Raw genomic sequence first — 20,238 nt, 5'->3', positions numbered from 1 at the left:
ACGATTTAGTAAAAATCCCGATTGATGTTCGTAGAAGTATTTGGGAAAAAAATGTTGACAAGAATTTACCGACACTTATGAAAAATTCTACTAATTGTAAATGTATTAGAAAAGAACATAATTACGATAAAGAATATAGGGATATGACTCAAACGTTAGAAAATTTTTGTGAAGAAAAAACACGCAAGTTAAAAAATATAGATAAAAAAGATTATGAGGAAGATTTATGTATAAATTTTAATATCTGGATAAATAAAAAAAAAGAAAAAATTTTAGAACAATATGAAAAATTAAGCAAAAAAGAAGAAAATAAACACTTATTAAAAGTTAGTGAAACTTGTGATCTTAATGATGTGGGTAATTTATTCGCTAATATATCATGTGAGGTTATGAAAAAAAATAAGGAGGAGGCTAGAAGTAAAAATCCTAAAGTTAAAAGAAGACGTCCAGGAAATGAATCAGTTGGAGCTAGTGGTAAAGAGGATGCTCTAAGTAAAAAGAGTAAAAGCATTAATTTAAAAAAGGAGGATAATTCGGCTATTGTAGAAATGGCGAGTGAAAGTAATACTGTAAGTAAAACTACTGTTGGAAGTACTATAGCTCGTAATGGATCTGGACGAAAAAAGGTTCCTCCTAAACCTGGAAGTGATAAAAAATCTGGTGAAAAAATATCTGATAAAGGTCCTCAGACAAGTTCTCCTAAAGAGCGTTCTATTAAAAAAGAAAATCGTGTTCATCTTAAGAATGTATCAAATGATGTCGAAAGGAGAGGTCGTGGAAATAGTCAGATTACTAGTCCTCCAGTTAAAAAAACTAGTAAGAGTTATGATACATATAAAAACCCTTCTTCTAATTATATTGAAGTTGATTGTACAGAAGATAAATATTTTTTATTAAAGGATGGAATTAATAAATCAGAACGTAGTTGCAAAAAAAAATTTGATTATTCTATATCTAATGATTATGGTAGTACTGATTCTGTTTTTTATTCAACTGATAAGGACAATAGCAGGAACGAAATTCAAAACCCTGCTGCTCTACCTGTATTAGATACCGGAGAAAATTCTTATAATGTATATGCTAGTGATCAATTAAGTTATTCCCATGAAGAAAATTCTCATAATGGGGAGGGGGAAAATAATGATGTTAATATGAGTGCACAGAATGTTGATATTCTGGAAGGTTCTGTAAGAATAGATAATGGTGTAGTTGAAAATGAAGAAGAAGTAGCTGCTGCTTGTGATCCGGAAGATGAAACATGTGTTGATGCAAGTCAAATACCTGTTAGAGTACTGAAAGGTTTATCAACGGAGGAACATTCTGGTTTAGAAGGAAGCTCCAACATAGAACGCTTAAGGTCGAACTATTTTGGTGGTAATAATATATTTTCTGATAGCGGAAATTTAGATTTCGATATTTTAATACCTGAGGAAGAAGTTTCAGATGAGGATAATTCTGATATAATACATGAACATGAAGAAGTAGAAGAAATTAATCAAGCAGGTACATCAATAATTGAAAGGCATAGTCATTCTTCCTCTCAATATAATGATACATCTACTTCAGAAAATAAGTATGGAATTTTATCTACAACTATGGATTTCTCTGATCAAGACACGTTATTCGGATTATATTCACCTTTATCCCAAAAGTTTAGTGGTGCACTGAATTTTTTGAGACATATTTTTATTACTAGTAGTGATAAAGTTTCACGTAATCAAGGTCAAAGTAAGGAAAATGAAGTTTTGAAATTATCAACTAGTACTGTTGGTCCTAAAGCATATGGGAGTTCCCCTTTACAAATGAATTCAAATAGTGTTGGTATTAGGAGTTCATCAATATATTCAATGTTAGGTTTGACTAGTGAAAAAGGTGAAAGAAATAGTGAACAAGGAACTGAAACATATTTAACTGGTTCATCTAAAAATGGTTTTAATCAAAGTAAAGTAATTCCCACAATTAAAGGTAAAGGTGGTGAAACTCAAGTCGTGAGTAATGAAAAAGGAGGGATTTTATCAAAAGGAGTAACATCAATGATATCATCTCTTCCAGTTGCATTAGTAACATTTGTATTTCTTTTTATGTTTTTGGCATTTAATAAGGTAATAGTATATAAGAATAGTATATATTTATTAAATAATATATTATTATTATGTAATAATGTTTTTTGTTATTTTAAATATAACGAATTATATAATGACATGTTATATAATTTATTTTTATTTATTATTTTTGTAGATGAATCCTTTTGGTACAATACTTGTTCAAGGGAAGAAGAAAAAAATAAAAAAAGTAAAAGAAATGATGGATGAAAGAAGAAAGCCAAAAAGGAGATCAGAAAAACGGATGATAGCTATTGATGTTAATGTGGAGGATGAAATAAATAAAGTAATTTATAAAAAAGAATTTAATAATTATGATGATAAAATATATGTAGAAGATAAATATATTAAAGTAGAGGAAAATGAAATGTACTTGAGAGAAGGAATTGAAGAGTTACATATAGATGATGAAAATGGGGATATACATTTTGATGATGATTGTAAAGGTGAACATTTTGATGATGAACATATTCTTGAACATTTTTCAGATCAACATATTCTTGAACAGTTTCCTGATCAACATGATTATTTACATATAGACCACCAAAATGACGATGTATATTTGGATGAACCCAAAAGTGATATATTATCTAAAGAACTCTTTGATGATGTACTCATAAAAGTGGAAGGCACAGAAGTAAATAGAGAAGTTCCTATAAAAAAGGAGGAGTGGATGTGGAAAACCATAATTGAGATAGAAATGAAAGTAATAGAAAAATGTAAGAAAAACGAATGGGAAGAATCCAAAGGGGATTTTTTAGAAATATGTTTAGATGAGTTTATGAAAAAAGAAAATGAATACAAAAAATTAAATAATAATGTAATTGTTGAAACGAATGTATTAGAAAATCAAAATATGTTATGGAATAAATGGATAGAGAGACATAGATATATGCTTGAAAAGTGGAAAAAAGAAGAATGGTTTTATAATTTAAAAAATGAATGGATAAATGAAATAAAAAATTATGAAAAGACAGAGAGTGATATAGAAATAACGTTACCTAGTGAGAAGGAAAAACGAAATATTTATTTAGAAAAACAGAAAATTATATGGAGAAGATGGGTTGCAAGATATGTACAACACATAGATGATGATATAATTGAAGCATGGTTTAAAAAAATGATGGAAGAATATGAAAAGGAAGAATATTATTTAAATAAAAATAGATATAAAATTATTAATCATATAAAAAATAAAAATGACAAACATGATGAAAGTGTTCAATATGATGATAAAGAGAAATTAATTTCATCCACTTGTTTTGATGTAGAAGCAAAAACAGAAAAAAAAGTTGTTGACTAAAATATGGATTCAGATACATATGATGATATTAGAAGAATATAAAAAGGATGAATATATACGTATTAAGAATTTATTATTAGATAATTATATAGACAAATTAGAAAAAGCAAATGAAGTAAATGTAAAAAACAGACTTCAAAAACTTGACATTTTGATTGAAATGAAAAAGGAAAATAATATGATCCAAACGAATGAAAGAAATAAATGGGAAGGAGAAAAATGGTTCTTAGATTTAAAGAATGAATGGAATGATTATGAAAGGGGATATATAAAAAATAATTTTATAATTAAAAAAGAAAATGCCATGAATAGATATGAAAATATAATACATGAGCCTTTATTGAAAGTAAAAAAAGATATACCTCAAATACATTGGAAAAATATTAATGAGAAATGGTTACATGATGAATATGAATATGAACATATAGGTGAAAATATAATTGATAAAAATAAATTAGTATTAATGGAAAAAAAAGTAAAATGGAAAACTATCATTGAGATATATATGGAAGTAATGAATGAATATAAAAAGGATGAATGGGAAGAAAGTCGAGGAGATTTTTTACAAATCTGTTTAGAAGAATTTATTAAGAAAGATAATGAAGACATGAATAATATAAATGATGAATTACCTATTGAACAAAGTGAAAATATTGAAGATATTCTCATGTTAGAGAGACAAAAAATTATATGGCTTCAATGGATTAAACGAAATAAATATATGCTACAAAAATGGAATAAAGAAGAATGGTTTCATAAATTAAAAAAAAATTGGAAAGATGAAATGAATAGATATGATCAGAAATTATTTTTTTTGAAAAATAAAGAAAGTGATAAATGTATAAACCCTATGTTAGAAAGACAAAAATATATATGGAGAAAATGGATTGCAAAACATTTATATCATCTTGATGATTTGGAAAATGAAGAATGGTTTAATTTATTAATGAATAAATATGAAAAAGATAAAGATGATTTGAAAAGTGATAGAAATGATAAAATGGATGACATGGAAAAGAAAAAGCTGATAACAAAATTATTTATTGAAATACATATGATGGTAATCGAAGATTTTAAGGAGGAAGAATGTTTCATGAATAAAGAAAATTTTGTTAATACATATATAAATGAGTTGAAAAAAGAAGAAGCTTGTGAAAAAAATAGAGAAATGTTACATATATTGAATAATATAAAAAAAGATATAAAATTAGGATATGAAAATACAAAATTGAATGAATGGAAACAAGAAAAATGGTTTGATAATTTAAAAAAAGCATGGAAAGAAGGTGAATGTAAAAAAATCTTTGTTGATATAGAAAAAGGAAATTTGGACCTGACACAAATTAATATAATAAATAATTATATGTTAGAAATTCAAAGAAGTTTGTTAAAAAAATATTGGGAAGATATAGAAATAAGTTGGATAGATGATGATAATCAAACTGACTGGTTAAAAATAGCTATAAATTTGAATGATTATGACAATAACAATAAAAAAAAGGTATTTAATAGAAGATATAATTATATGAGAAATGAAAATTTACATATTAAAAAAAAGAAGAATATCATAAATGAGGAACATTCAAGTGAGGATAATAAGTGTATATATCAAAATAATCATTCTTATATTAAAAGGATTATAGAAATATATATGGAAAGGGTAAATGAAATTAAAAAAAAAGAATGGGAAGAGAACAAATGGGAGTTTTTAAAAATTGCTTTAGAAGAATATATACAAATGCAATTCAAAAAACAAAAGAATTTATGTATTGAAGAAATAATAATAAAAAATAAAAATACAAATGATGATAATAATGGCTACCTAGAACAAATTTTTTTGTGGAATCAATGGATAGAAAGGAAAAGATATATAATGGAAAAATGGAAATATGAAAAATGGTTTGAAGAATTAAAGATTGAATGGATAAAAGAACAGGGTATATATATAAAAGAAGAAGAAATAGAAACATTTATAAAAGATGAAGAAAAAAAAAAAATAATAAATAATAACAACGACAGCAACAACAACAATAACAACAACAAAAATAATAATAATGATATATTAATCCAAAATGAAAAAATCGTGTGGAAAAGATGGTTAAAAAAACAAGAAAAAAATATACAAATATATAAAAACCAAAAATGGTTCAAAGATATTATAATTGAATTTGAAAAAGACGAACAAGATGATATGATAATGTATTCAAATATAAATGATATCTCCAAAATAAAAAATAAAGAACTAGATGTAAATTATAAAGATAATTTGATAATGAATATATGGATGTGTATATATATGATGATATTAGAAGAATGTAAAAAAGATGAAGGTAGATATAATAAAGAAATATTTTTAAATTCATTTATAGAAGAAATAAAGAAAGAGAAAGATGAGAAAACTAAAATGAATATGTTGGACCTAATTTTAGAAATGAAGGAAAAATATATATCAAAGAATGAAAAAGACTTTTATATATATGATCGGAAAAAAGAAAAATGTTTTGAATCTTTAAAAAATGATTGTAAAAATGATAAGAATGAATATTTATATATGATGCAAAATGATTTATTTAAAAGGCAAAGGAAAGATTTAGATAAGATATGGTTAGAAAATGAAGACAAAAAGAAGAGGGATATATTAACAAATATATATGAAGAATATAATAATATGAATGATCTATCTAAAAAAGAATATATTGATAAAAATATTAATATAATAAATAAAAAAGAATCTGAAATGAAAAGTAATATATCACTTGATGAAAAATCTATTTATAATAATACAAATACAAATATAATGAATGAAAATATGAAATGTAATCCTGAGATTGGAAAAAGAGATGGTGAAAATACTGTAGAAGGAATACAAAATTATTATTTAGAAAAACAAAAAGAAATATGGAGACAATGGATTGATAAAAATGTTAAACATATAAATCAATCAAATCAAGAAGAGGAACAAATTTTGGTCGGTGCAGAAAATAATAAAATTGTGAATTCATCAGATTGTAAAAAAAACGAAAATAATAACGAAAAAAATTATATGAAAAAAAAAAATATGAAAAAAGTATTTTTAGCAGAAATTCATATGGAAATAATGGATAGACATAAGCCTTTAAATTATAAAGGGGAGGACAAAATAGAATCTGATAAAAATATTAATGAATTAAAAATAGAAGAAGGAGAAAGTAGTAAAACTAATTATATAGATAAAACCATTTTACAAGGAGATGAATGCAAAAAATCAAACGTGTCATTATTAAATGAGGAGAATAAAATGTGGAAACATAAAAATATGAAAGAGAATATGATAAATTATATGAACACTAATGATCATATCAATAAATTCTTTGGATTGCATAAAAATTGTGAAGGGGGGAAAAGTATATATCAAGAAATACAAGAGAATGTTGAAAAAAGGTATAGTGATGATATATATTTATTAAAGAATGAAAAAGATCATACTAAATTTAATACACATACGGGACAAAAAAATTATGACTTTAAAGAGAATATGGATGATAGGAATAACAACAATGGTTGCATGAGATCTTATATAAAACCTAGAGATAAAAAGAAAAATATAGAAAAAAAACACAACTAAAATATAAATATATGTATATATTTTTTATTATTATAATATTATAGTAAGGGTATAATTACAATTATAAATACATTATATATGTTACTTATAATTTCAAATAATGTACTTGCTAATTCGTGATGTTATATATATATATATATATATATATATATATATATATATAAATATATATATTTTATAAGTATATAATTTTTAACACGTTTCATCGTTTTTGTCTTTACAATTTTATTATATCTTTTATTTTTATTTTTTTTTTGTCAAGTATACATTTTTGTATACAACTAGGAATGTATATATGTATATATATATAATGGTTTCCTTTTTTTTTTTTTTTTTTTTTTTTTTTTTTTTAAATAAAATATACATAAATATAATATATTCTTTATTAATGCTTGATAAATTTAATTTTATTTTTATAATAATAAATATTTTTAATATTAAATTAAAAAGGGAAACATATATAAAAAAAAAAATAATGATAATAATATATTTATTATGGTTGTAATTTTTGAACATTTCATAAAATAACTTGTTCATTCTATTATATATATAATCATACATAAAATAAAAATTTGGTCCTACATAAATATAAATAAATATATATAAAAATATATCATATTTATATATATTATATAATAATAATAAAATATTCGTTAGAAAATATTATATATTTAAAAAAAAAAAAAAAAATACATATTAAAAAAAATTTTATATACTTTTTAAAAATTAGAGGTAGCCTTATATAAATAAATATATGCATGTTTTAAAATATAAACATTATTTTATTATATATATATATATATAAATATATATATATATATATATTTATTTAAAAAAAAGAACCAAAAAATATATATATGAATAATATTTAATATATATAAATAAATATATAAATATTTTCTTTATTATTATATTTGTTAAAATCATCATATTATTTTATTTTATATTATTCTATTTTATTTTTTTGTTGTTTCTATGTATGTTTTGAATAAAAATAAAGAAAAAAAATTTTGAGAACTTTGTTCTATTAAAAAAAAAATATATATATATATTTTTATATATTGAGCTAATATAATACTTTTAATAAAATATTATTTATATGTACGTAAAATATATTTCTTATTATTATGACAAATACAAAATATATGTAATATATAAAAATATTTATATTAATAAATATAAAACAAATAAAGTGTATTTTTTTTTTTTTTTTTTTTTTTTTTTATGTTCTACATGATATATTTTATTATAATATATATATAAAAAAAAAAAAATAAAAATGCATACGTTTATATATATTGTAAATAATATTATATATTTATATATGGTATTTATTTTTAAATATTAATTTTTTTTTATGAATTTAATAAAATAATTATTTTAGAGTTATTAATATATATATTTTTTTCTATATATTCTATTCTAAATATATATTAATATGTATATACGTATGGTACATTTTTGTCATAATATTGAACGTATTTATATATATAAAATAAATATATATTTTATTTATATGGATAATATATATATTATGTATATATAATACTCCTTTTTAATAAGGAATAAATATAACATATATATGTTATATTTATAATTATAAAAAAAAAAATAATAATAATAAAATAATTCAATATATTTATTTTATTTCATAAAATGATTGTATTATGAAATAAAAATATGTATAATATTATATATATTTTATATAAATGTATTTGTTTTAATTGTGTATGTCTTTATATAAAATATGATATGTATATATATAAATAAAAATATATTAAGAAATACATATATATATCAGAATAATTACATATTAAATTTTGTTTGTATTGTTATTATTTTAATATATTATATATATTATTCCTAATACATAATATTAATATCCAACTGTTTTGTAAAATATATATATATTTTTATTTAATTTTTAATATATTTTATAAGAATTAATAATTTTTTTTTTTTGAATATACATATAAATAATATCATATATTTTGTTATAATATATTAATTATTAAATTTTCTTTTTCTTTTTTTTTTTTTTTCTGTATGTATATATTATTAAAATTTATTTATCCTAAAGTGGAAAATATAATATTTTAAAAAATGAATGTATAGCATGTATGGAAAAAAAAAAAGAAAGAAAATTTGGTCCTTCTTAATTAAATCATGATTTCATAATTGTAAATTAAAAAGAATATTAGATTTGTTTTAAATTCCGTTTTTTTTTTTTAAGAGTTATTTTAATTTTTTCTTGTTTCTACAACATGAAATAATATATATATATATATATATATATATATATTTATAATCTATATGATCATATATTTATTTTTGTATATTATATTTACTTAGAATAGCTTTTTTTTTTTTTTATTCTCTTTTATATATTTATTCTTAATATTATTTTTTTAAGAATATATGGAGAGATGCGTTTGTGAAAAAATATAACTTTGGGTTTTTTTTTTTTTTTTTTTTTTTTTTTTTTTTTTTTTTGAATTACAAATTAAACCTTAATTATTAAGGTGAACATAAATATTTTTTTAACCCTATTAGGGTTATCACTATATATATATATATATTTATTTATTTATTTTTTTTTTTTTTTTGTTTGTTTTGTGTTTGTTTTTGTCCGTTATTAAAATAAAAGAAAAAAGAAAATGAAGAAAAAAACAAGGGAAGAAATAATACTATTCTTAAAATGGGTTGCGTGTAAAAAATGTATATTATCAGTTTTGGTGTTTATATGTTGCTTTTTAATGGTAATGATAAAATAAAAAATATATATATATATATATATTTAATGTGCTGTTGAAGCTGCTCGTATTAATTATATTTTTATTTTATTTTATTTTATTTTATTTTTTTTTTTTAGAGCTTCAATATATTTGAACCAAGAATAGAAATAATAAAACTAGATTGGTATGTTAGATATCATAGACATTTATCCGAAGTATGTAGTGATAATAATGATAGGGGTGAAAGGAAATTATATGATAAGTATCATAAATATAATAAGGAAAAAACTAAAGCAAAATATAAAGATGATAAATTTAATAAGAAAAAAAGAAATAAAGAGAATAATGTAAGTGTGGAAAAAGAAGAATGTGAAAGATGTATATCCTTAAGAGAAAATTATAATAATAAAGAGAACAGATCTTATAATGAAAATGAAAATATTGTTAATTTAGAAAATATAAAGTTATGTGATAATACAACATGGAAATATAAAATAAAAAAGTTTATAACATGTTCATATAATAGAAATGAAGATGAAAAGGTTGTATATAATTGGAAACTAGGAAAAAATATTTTAGGTAAAATGATAAATAGTACAGCAGATTTTAGTATTAATGGTATAAATTATAAAGATTGGGAATTAAATACAATATCGGATATAGGTTATTCACAAAACAATCGTAGGATTCAAAAAGTATTTAAAACTGAAGTAAAATCAAAGAATGGTAAAAGTTCAAGTGTGAAATTATTTATTAAAATAGTACCTGCATCTGTGTGGGTTCGACAATTTAATATATTAAATGAACATAAAGGAGAATATTTATTAAGTGAAGAGAATTTTGTTATGGAAGCTATTTCATTAGCATTTTTAAATAAATATTATCCAGGTATTGCTCCAAAATTTTATGGTATATTATATGAGACATGTGATAATAATAATGATAATAATGTAGATTCTTGTTTTTCTAGAGGTAAATATAATAATTTGAAAAAGTTAAATCATATGTTGAAATATCAATTACGATTTAATAAAAAGGCAAATATTATTATAATCTCTGAATTATATGGGGAAGATATTTATAAATATGTACAGAAAAGAAGAATGTTAGGTTTTCTAGGTAATAGGACACAAGAGAAAAAAAAGATTTTACATGAAAGTTTAAAATTATTAACAAAATTACATGAAACTGGATTAAGTCATTTAGATTTATCTCCAGAAAATATATTAATAGGTAAGGATTATGAGTTAAGGTTATGTGATTTTGCAAATACTGCTCCTATATATACTTATAATAATAGACATGTAAAAGGTAAAAAATGTTTACGTTATTATGAATCTTATCAACCATGTATATCGAAGATTCCTTTACTTCCACCAGAATGTTGGAATATTGTTCGAATACATGAAAGTTTAAAAATTAATGACCCTTATGAATATCTAAAATCTATTACTAATCAAGAAGAAAGAAAACGTTTCTATTATAATGTAACCAATGCTGATAAATTTATGTTAGGAGTATTTTTTATTTGGATATGGAATAATAGCTATATATGGGAATCTGCAGATTCATTTAATGATAGAACATTTAGGAATTTTGTAAAATGTGGAATGGATCTTTATAATTTTGAATTCACATTTCACTGGCCGGATGATCTAAAGGATATAATAAACGTAAGAAGGAAAATGTACAAATGAATAGATAAATGGATAAATAAATAAATAGATAAATAAATAAATTTAACTCTTCACACATATATGTATATATATATTTTTCTTTTTGTAGCAATTATTATCCTTGGAAAATCGTGAGAAATTAAACCTGAAGGAATTATGTAATCATCCTTGGTGGTTTAGATGAACAAATAATAAATAAATATATATATATATATATATTTTACATTTATTTATTTGTATTTGTAAACTTTTTTTTGTACATTAATTAGATTATATACAATTAATTCAGTAATTAACAAATGGAATTCTTTAATCCATATTTTTTTTTGACTTACACAATAAAATAAAAAAAATGTGAAGAACATAAATATATATATTTTAAGTATTCATAAAATTACATTTTTATTATTATTATCCTAAATTCATAATGTTTAATTTTATAACCTTATAAAGTTGTTTTAATTTTCATTTATTAATTTGTATTAAATTTTTTATTAATTAAAATTTTTTTTTTTAATATATATATAAATTATTTATTATTTATCATGTATTGTCTATTGTTTATAATTTATTGTCTATTGTTTTTAATTTTTTTTTGTATATTTAATTAAAATATCTTACATATTATTATAAAATTATAAATATTATTAAAGTTTATGAAGAAATTTTTTTTTTTTTTTTTTTTTTTTTTTTTTGTGACGAACATTATTTGTAATTAAATTAATTAACGTGTTTATAAAATAAAACTTTTATGGTATAATATATATATATATAATATTTTCTTTGTATTAATTTTAATTGTTGAAGGAAAAACGTTTATTAATATGTGATGAATTTTTTAAGTGTCTTATAATAGACATTAAATGTAGGTAAAACGTAATAATACAGAACTGGTATGATACTTAATGTATATAATGAATATATATATATATATATATATATATATATATATATATTTATTTATTTATAATTTTATACCTTTTATTTCATAAAATTCTAAATAATAATTATTGTAAACTGGTGTTTTCTTTTTTCTTTTTTTTTTTTTTTTTTTTTGTTCTATATATCTCATTTATACATAATTATAATGGTTTATCGTTAATAGTAATAAAAAAAAAAAAATATGTGTATATAAAAGGAATTATTTTATAAATATATATATATATATATATATATATATATATATATATATATTAAGATATCCACTAAATGTAACAAAAAATAGTACTAAAATTTTATGTTATAAAAAAAAAAAAAACTATTAATATGTATACCTATAATAAATACATATATATTGCTTATATAATAATTTTTGATTTTCTTTTATTTATTTTAATTTTTTGTTTATAAATCAACAAAATCTTTACTACGCATTGTGGTATCACATTGGTGTTGTACAGCATTAGATACAGTTTTCCATCCGATTCTGCATGCAGTAATTAATCTATTGAAATCATCTAAGAATAAACTTTTTTGTCTAAACCATTTATTGAACATATCATTTAAATGAGATTCAATTTGTTTTTGTGCATTTTCTATAATTTTATTACATCTATTTAATTTGCTTGCATAATTATCATTTTTTATTATTCTTTTACGTCTTAAATCGTCATAATATCTGTACATGCTACGTTTAGTAGAAGCAAATTTTCTTCTTTCATTGTTCATAGTAGCTTCCCATATAATTTGCATAGCTTTAATAGTATCTCCTTTGCAGTAACCTAAGTTATCAATATATTTATCTAATACATAATCAGCTTTGTTATAATCAACAGGATTATATTTTTCAGCATGTGGGATTGTACTATAGTTACTGTTATATTTAAATTTATTTAAATCTTCAATTAGTTTTTGAGTATCTTCTAATACATTATATTTATCTGCTTGAAATAAATTACCAATGCTATTTAATGGATTTTCATTTGGTAACATAAAAGTACTACCTATAACTGGATTTTCAACATATTCAGAACTGGATTCACTATATTCATCTGTAGATTGTCCTTCTGATAAAATTCTTCTTCCTACGTTCTTATGGAATTGTATATTTGAGGATGTATTACCATTCTGTAAGCATACATTCTAAAAAGAAAAACGAAAAAATTAAAAATATAAAATTATTTTTGTACTATACAACCATAAGAGGCACAATATATATATATATATATATATATATATATGTATATATTTGTGTATATATTTATATATATATATTTTTATGTATATATTTTTTTACAGTTTGTACATATAATTTTACCAATAAGACAACATAGAGAACACCCAACATAGGTATAACCATACGTTTAGATAATAATGAACTTAAAAAACTCCTGCTTGCAGTTTTTTTTTCCTCTTCATCAAAAGAAAATATTGAGGAGTTCTTAAGATTCTTGCTATCCATAAATCCGTTGTTGGTAGAAAAACTTGATCCGTTAAAAAATCTCATTTTAAGGAAGATTATTATCTACTAAACATATAAAAAAATAAAAGTAAAAAGATAAAATATATATATAAACATGTATAATATATTATTATATTATGTATTATATATAATGTATTCAATTCAAAGGTTTCCCTCAGAATATGTATTTTAAATTAACGTTTCATTAACATTATAAAAAAATAAAAAAATAAAAAATTAAAGGTAGTAATATGTATACATATAATATTATATATATAATATATTTATTTAATTATTATATATTTAGAAATCATAATATATATTAATGTAAATTATATTATATATATATGTATGCATCTTTTGTAAAATGTATTTTTTATATAGATGGAGTATGCGTAGTATTTTATATATAATTCTATATATGTATTTTCTCATATTAAATTATTTTAATATATGGTTATTCTCTCTACATACATACATATATATATATATATATATATATATATATATATATATTATATTATGATTACTTATAATATTATACATATATAAAATATATATATATACATAATTTTTTTTTTTTTTTTATTTATTTATTTTTTTTTTTTTTTTTTTTTTTTTTTTTTATTATTACCTAATTAAATAGATTGTATTAAAAATAAAAAGAAGTTGAAATACAGATATAAAAGTTGTAAATAAGAATAAAAAAAAAAAATATTTTTTTTTTTATAAAATAATATAATAATTATTTTTATGTTAAAAAAAAATTATATTTTATTTATTTATTTTTTTTTTTTTTAAATAAAAATTAAAAAAATAAAAATATAAATTTTTTTTTTCTTTTTTTTTTATATAAATATTTGATGTTATATTTTTTTAATATAAAGAATATTTTTATATCTTTTGGTTATTTTTTTTTTTTTTTTTGTTTGTTTTTTAAATATTATAAAAAGAATATATATATTTTTTGAATGATTTTTTTATTTTAAAAATAATATTTTATATAAAAGGACTTATACTTGTACGTATTTTTTTAATAATATAAAGTCAAAAATTGAATTATAAATATATATATATTTTTTGAATATTTATATTTCTTAATAGTATTACGAAAAAGCAAGAGCATATGATGTTATATATGATATACCATATAATCACAATGGTTACAAAACCTTATAAATAAAAAGGTTGGTATTTATTTTATTATGTAAGAATAATATATACAAATATCTTTATATAATATGAAGTTGTTTTTTGTTTATGGATGTATATTTATATTGTTATAATATTATAGTATAAAATATTATTATTCTTTATATAAAATATAATATAAAAGGATACGTTTTTTGGTAACAATATGTTTATAATATTATATATAATAATTATTTATATTTTATTTTTTTATAATATAATTATAGTACGTAAATACAAAAATAGCTAGTTGACATATAAATAAATATTAGTATTTAAAAGGATATATATTTTTTATTTTATTTTATTTGTATTTGTTATTTTTTTTTTTTTAAATACCATTCTTTTAAATCGCTAAAAAAAAATATATTTTGTTATTATATTTTTTTAATAAACAAAATTTAAAATATTTATTGCGATATATTTTTTTTTATTATGGTTTCTTAATATCTTTTTCAAGATTCGCGAAAAAAAAAAAAAAAAAAAAAAAAAAAGTACAACGGAATATATATAAAAAAAATCCTGATTCTGAAATATATATAATATTTATATATTATTATATTATATATATAATATGAACAATTTATATATATATATATATATATTTTTATATATATAATATATATAAATTTTTTTTTTTTTTTTTTTTTTTTTTTTTTTTTTTTGTACTATTTTAAAAATTTTAAAAAGTCCATGGAAATATATTTTTATAAATCGTTAAAATATATTTTTTATATATTTAAAATTTCTTTTTTTTTTAAGCAAAATAAAAAAAAAAAAAAAAATATATATATATATATATATATATATATATATATATATATATATAATGAATATATAAAGAACGGGTTTAGTTGTAAGTATATAAAAATTATTATATTTGGTTCTATATTTTTTTTTTTTTTTTTTTTTACTTCATCATTATTATATTTTAAGAAGAATATATTATATGTATTTATATATATAATATTTATTTTTTATATGCATAATTATATTTATAATACTATATAAAAATAGATATATGATATAAAGTGTTATATCTAATGGTTTATTTACTGCATATATAATATTATATATATTATAATAATATATTTTTTAATTTTTAATTTTATTAAAGGACACATATATATATATATATTCAATATTTTATTAATACAAATTGTTCTAAAAATGTAGAAATATAAGAATGAAAAAAGTATAAATATTTGTAATTGGTGTTCTATAAAATATTTATATAAAGTTAAAATTATATTACGGACGAGAGTTATGATATTTTATAATATTATGTTTTTATTATATCATATTTTTTAGTTTCATTTTCTTATGCTTTTTTAAGTTTTTTAAAGATGCGAGAAATAATAATAAAAGAATAATATTATATATATATATATATATATTTATATATATATTATAATATATAAATGAATATATATTTTTTCAAATTTTAATAATATATAATATATATATAATAAAAAGATTATTCAAAATAAAGGTAAACATAATTTATAGAAGAAAATTATATATTTCTAAATAATATATAGAAATAATATATATAATTGTATATAGAAAGCAAATCAGGAACTAAAAAACGGATAAAAAAAAAAAAAAATAAAATAATAATAAATATATTTATTATTATATATATATTATAATTTCTTTTATTTTAAAAAGATTCTTAATTTTAGTGTTCATTATGAAAGAAATTGTTATTTATTAGGTACATATAAAAAGAATAGAAATGCATGTTTAGTAGTAGGAAGAAAATTATATTACTTCTTGCATTCATTTCCCCATAAAAATATTATAGGTTGAAATAAAATATAATTCTCTATAACTTCTTTTTCTAATTATTTTTTATGCATGTGATAATTACAATATCAAATTATGTACATTCTAATCTATATATATTATAGGGAGAATGGAAAATTAGAAAAAAAAAATAAAAATATAAATAAATAATATATATATTATATATACATATTTTTTTTTGTGCTTTTTTTATATTTGAAAAATGTATTTTCACGTGATTAGTAAAATTTATATATCTAATATATATTTAAAGTTGTTATATTAGAATATGATTCTATATGAAAAATATAAATAAAATTTATAATTATTTATGAAAGTGTAATGGAATAATATTATTATAAAATAAATAAGGGGGAAAAAAATAAAATGCCAATATAATATCTATAATGTTATTTTGATATATTTTTATTTATTTATTTATTATATATTTATATATTATTAATATATATCTTTTTTATTTTGAATGTATTCAAAAATTGATATATATGGACATTTTCATGAATTGTATATAATATAAAAGTAGTATATGAAGATAAAAAAAAATAAACAATTTAAAAATAATAAATAATAAATAATAAATAAAATATTATAGAACAAGCTTTTTTATAAAACTTATTTGTAGAAACAATAAAAAAAAAAAAAAATTAAAAGTAATATATTATAAATAATAATTAAAATTTTATAGAATAGGTTTTTTTATAAAACTTATTTGTAGGAACAAAAATATATATATATATATATATAATAATTACTTGTTGCATATAATTTTTTAAGTATCATAATTATGAATTATTTTTCTAAATATAAGGTTATTGAATCTAATGGGTTGTTTTATACAAAAAATGAAAAATATGATAATTCTTTTATAAATATAAAAAAAAAGAAACAAGTTAAAAATAAAGATGATAGTTATAATATTATAAAATTGTTATTTCCAAGATGTATTATTCTTTTTATCATTTTATATTTGTTTGTAATTCCATTGGTGAGTACTTAATTATAGATGAAAATAAAATTAAAAAAAAAATTTATAATTATATATATATATATATATATATATATGTATATTTATTTATATGTGAGTGTGTGTTTATATTTACTTATTTTTTCCTTTTTTATTTTTTTAGAATGAAGTAATATATAATGAATATGATTGTTCTAGTAAACACATTCAACACTATTGTATTAGAAACTTATCAGAGAGTTTAAGGGGTAAAAATGAATTGAACGATGATTCGGAAAGTTGTAGATCAAGTAATTTGTTTAAAGAAAAAACCAAAAGCGTAAAAAATTCGGAAGAAATAAAAAATTATTCTAGTGGTAAAACAAAAAAAAGAAAGTCTCAATATAAATCTAAGACAAAGAGTTCTAAAGAAAAAAGTGTAAAAAGTATTTTTGGTCGTAGAGGAAGTAGTTCACATGAAAATACTGATTTATATAGTGATAGTGATGTGGAGTATGACTATGGAAGTCTATTTTACGATTGTTATTATACTGAAGAATTAATTGAACCCTGCGTAGTAAAAGAAGAAGAAACATATTATGATGCACAAGAAGATTTTCCTAGTGAAGAAAAAAACAAATATAAAATAAAAGACAATGAAAAATCTTATAAAAATGTAAATAATGACTGTAAGGTAGAAGATGTAGAAAATATGCATTATAAACTTTTTTATAACTGGAAATTAGGAAAAGAATCTTTGACGAAATTATTAGGATGTTCTAATAGATTAAGTGTAAATAATGTGAAATATACTGATTGGAAATTCGAATCTATTCCAACTGTAGGTTTTTCAAAAGATGGAGATAGACTTCAAGAAATGTTTAAAGCTTCTGTTTTTTCATATAATGAGAAAGGTGAAGGAGAAGGAGAAGTATATTTATTTATTAAAAAGATACCTATAGAGGTGTGGGTAAGACAGTACAATCTGATGAATTCTCATGAAGGAGAATATTTATTAGATGGAGAAAATTTTATTATGGAAGGAGTAACCTCAGCTTATTTAAGCGAGTATTATCCTGGACTCATACCAAAATTGTACAAGGTATTATATGAGCCTGAATGTCATAAATGTAATGTAGACAATAACAATACAAATGTAGATAATCATAAGAGTGATAATAAGCATAAGAGTAATAGTAAATATAAGAGTAATGGTAAACATAAGAGTAATGGTAAACATAAGAGTAATGGTAAACGTAAAAGTGATAGTAATGACAAACGTGATAGTAATGACCAAGATGATAAAAATGATCAACGTGATAGTAATGACAAGAGTGATAATAATCACAAATGTGATAGTAACAACAAATGTGATAGTAACAACAAATGTGATAATAATAGCCATAACAAAAATAACCATAATGATGATAATAATGCAAACGATGTTGTTGATGAAGATATTGAGGCTTATAGTGATTTGAATAAATTTAATGAGATGTTAAAAGAACAATTAAATAAAAATAAGAATGGTTATGTTGTTTTTGTTTGTGAATTATTTGGTGAAGATCTTTTTCAATATATTAATAAAAGGAATGAAAATGAAGATACGCGTGTAAGAAATGAAGATAAAAAAATAATTATGTTTGAATTTTTAAAGTTATTAATAAAATTCCATAATGCAGGATTGGCACATCTTGATATATCACCTGAAAATATTTTAATAGAAAATAATGGTGATTTACGTTTATGTGATCTAGCTAAATGTGCTCCATTGTATACATGTAATTTAAGACATATTAAAGGTAGTGGAGATGATTTATATTTATTCCAATCTTATCAACCGTGTGTTGGAAAAATCCCTTGTATTCCAAAAGAGTGTTGGGATATTATAAGAGAACATATAAATTTAAAAGTTGATCATCCTTTTGAATATTTATCATCTATTACTGATCAAGAAGAAAGAAAAAAATATTATTTTGATGTACACTGTGTAGATAAATATATGCTTGGTATATTTTATATATGGATGTGGAATTTAAGTTATATATGGAAACGAGCTGACCCACCAAATGATAAAACATTTAATAATTTCTTAAAATACGATTTGAATATAAATGTATTTCAGTTAGCCCAACAATGGCCAAAAGGCCTCAAAGATATAATTAACGTAATATATATATAAAAATAATAAAAATGTTTTATATTATATATACATAATGGGTGGTTTGTTTGGTTTTATTTTACATGAAATTATTTATATGTATATATGTGTGTATACATATATATATATATATATATATATATATATATATGTTTATATATATATTTTCCCTTTATAGAAATTATTATTACTAGAAAGCAGAATGAAGACAGATTTAAATGAATTAACTGAACATCCTTGGTGGTTTAGTGAAGATTAAATTTTATTTTTCAAGTATTATTTGATCTTTTATTATTAAGAGACTTTATATAAA

General features: G+C 19.5%; 4 protein-coding genes across 4 annotated transcripts in view; 3 read left to right on the top strand and 1 right to left on the bottom strand.

Annotated features, from left to right (window-relative positions):
• The window catches only part of PADL01_0001000 (surface-associated interspersed protein 4.2 (SURFIN 4.2), putative), a gene marked incomplete at both ends in the record, with an annotated part of 7,211 nt that extends 202 nt beyond the window's left edge, over nt 1–7,009 (top strand). Inside the window, 3 exon segments of the mRNA XM_028680398.1 lie at nt 1–2,102; nt 2,239–3,395; nt 3,409–7,009. The exon segment at nt 1–2,102 is cut by the window's left edge and continues 202 nt beyond it. Of these exon segments, the coding sequence (XP_028541176.1) occupies nt 1–2,102; nt 2,239–3,395; nt 3,409–7,009 (6,860 nt within the window).
• Nucleotides 7,010–9,666: 2,657 nt separating this feature from the next.
• On the top strand, nt 9,667–11,604 carry PADL01_0000900 (serine/threonine protein kinase, FIKK family, putative; the record flags this gene model as incomplete). The annotated part of the gene is made up of 3 exons (XM_028680397.1): nt 9,667–9,768; nt 9,882–11,417; nt 11,530–11,604. 3 exons carry the CDS (start codon nt 9,667–9,669, stop codon nt 11,602–11,604), a joined length of 1,713 nt encoding a protein of 570 aa, XP_028541175.1.
• Nucleotides 11,605–12,764: 1,160 nt separating this feature from the next.
• PADL01_0000800 (Plasmodium exported protein (PHISTb), unknown function) lies at nt 12,765–13,866 on the bottom strand (the record flags this gene model as incomplete). Its single annotated transcript, XM_028680396.1, has 2 exons — nt 12,765–13,502; nt 13,678–13,866. 2 exons carry the CDS (start codon nt 13,864–13,866, stop codon nt 12,765–12,767), a joined length of 927 nt encoding a protein of 308 aa, XP_028541174.1.
• A 3,739-nt stretch (nt 13,867–17,605) lies between these two features.
• On the top strand, nt 17,606–20,184 carry PADL01_0000700 (serine/threonine protein kinase, FIKK family; the record flags this gene model as incomplete). Its single annotated transcript, XM_028680395.1, has 3 exons — nt 17,606–17,806; nt 17,949–19,931; nt 20,104–20,184. 3 exons carry the CDS (start codon nt 17,606–17,608, stop codon nt 20,182–20,184), a joined length of 2,265 nt encoding a protein of 754 aa, XP_028541173.1.
• Between the last annotated feature and the right edge of the window lie 54 nt (nt 20,185–20,238).

The sequence above is a fragment of the Plasmodium sp. gorilla clade G2 genome, assembly GCF_900097015.1.
Source record: "Plasmodium sp. gorilla clade G2 genome assembly, contig: PADLG01_00_1, whole genome shotgun sequence".
Lineage (NCBI taxonomy): Eukaryota > Apicomplexa > Aconoidasida > Haemosporida > Plasmodiidae > Plasmodium > Plasmodium adleri (nom. inval.).
The sequence above is the reverse complement of the archived record's forward strand: the minus strand, read 5'-3'. Positions and strand labels throughout refer to the sequence as shown.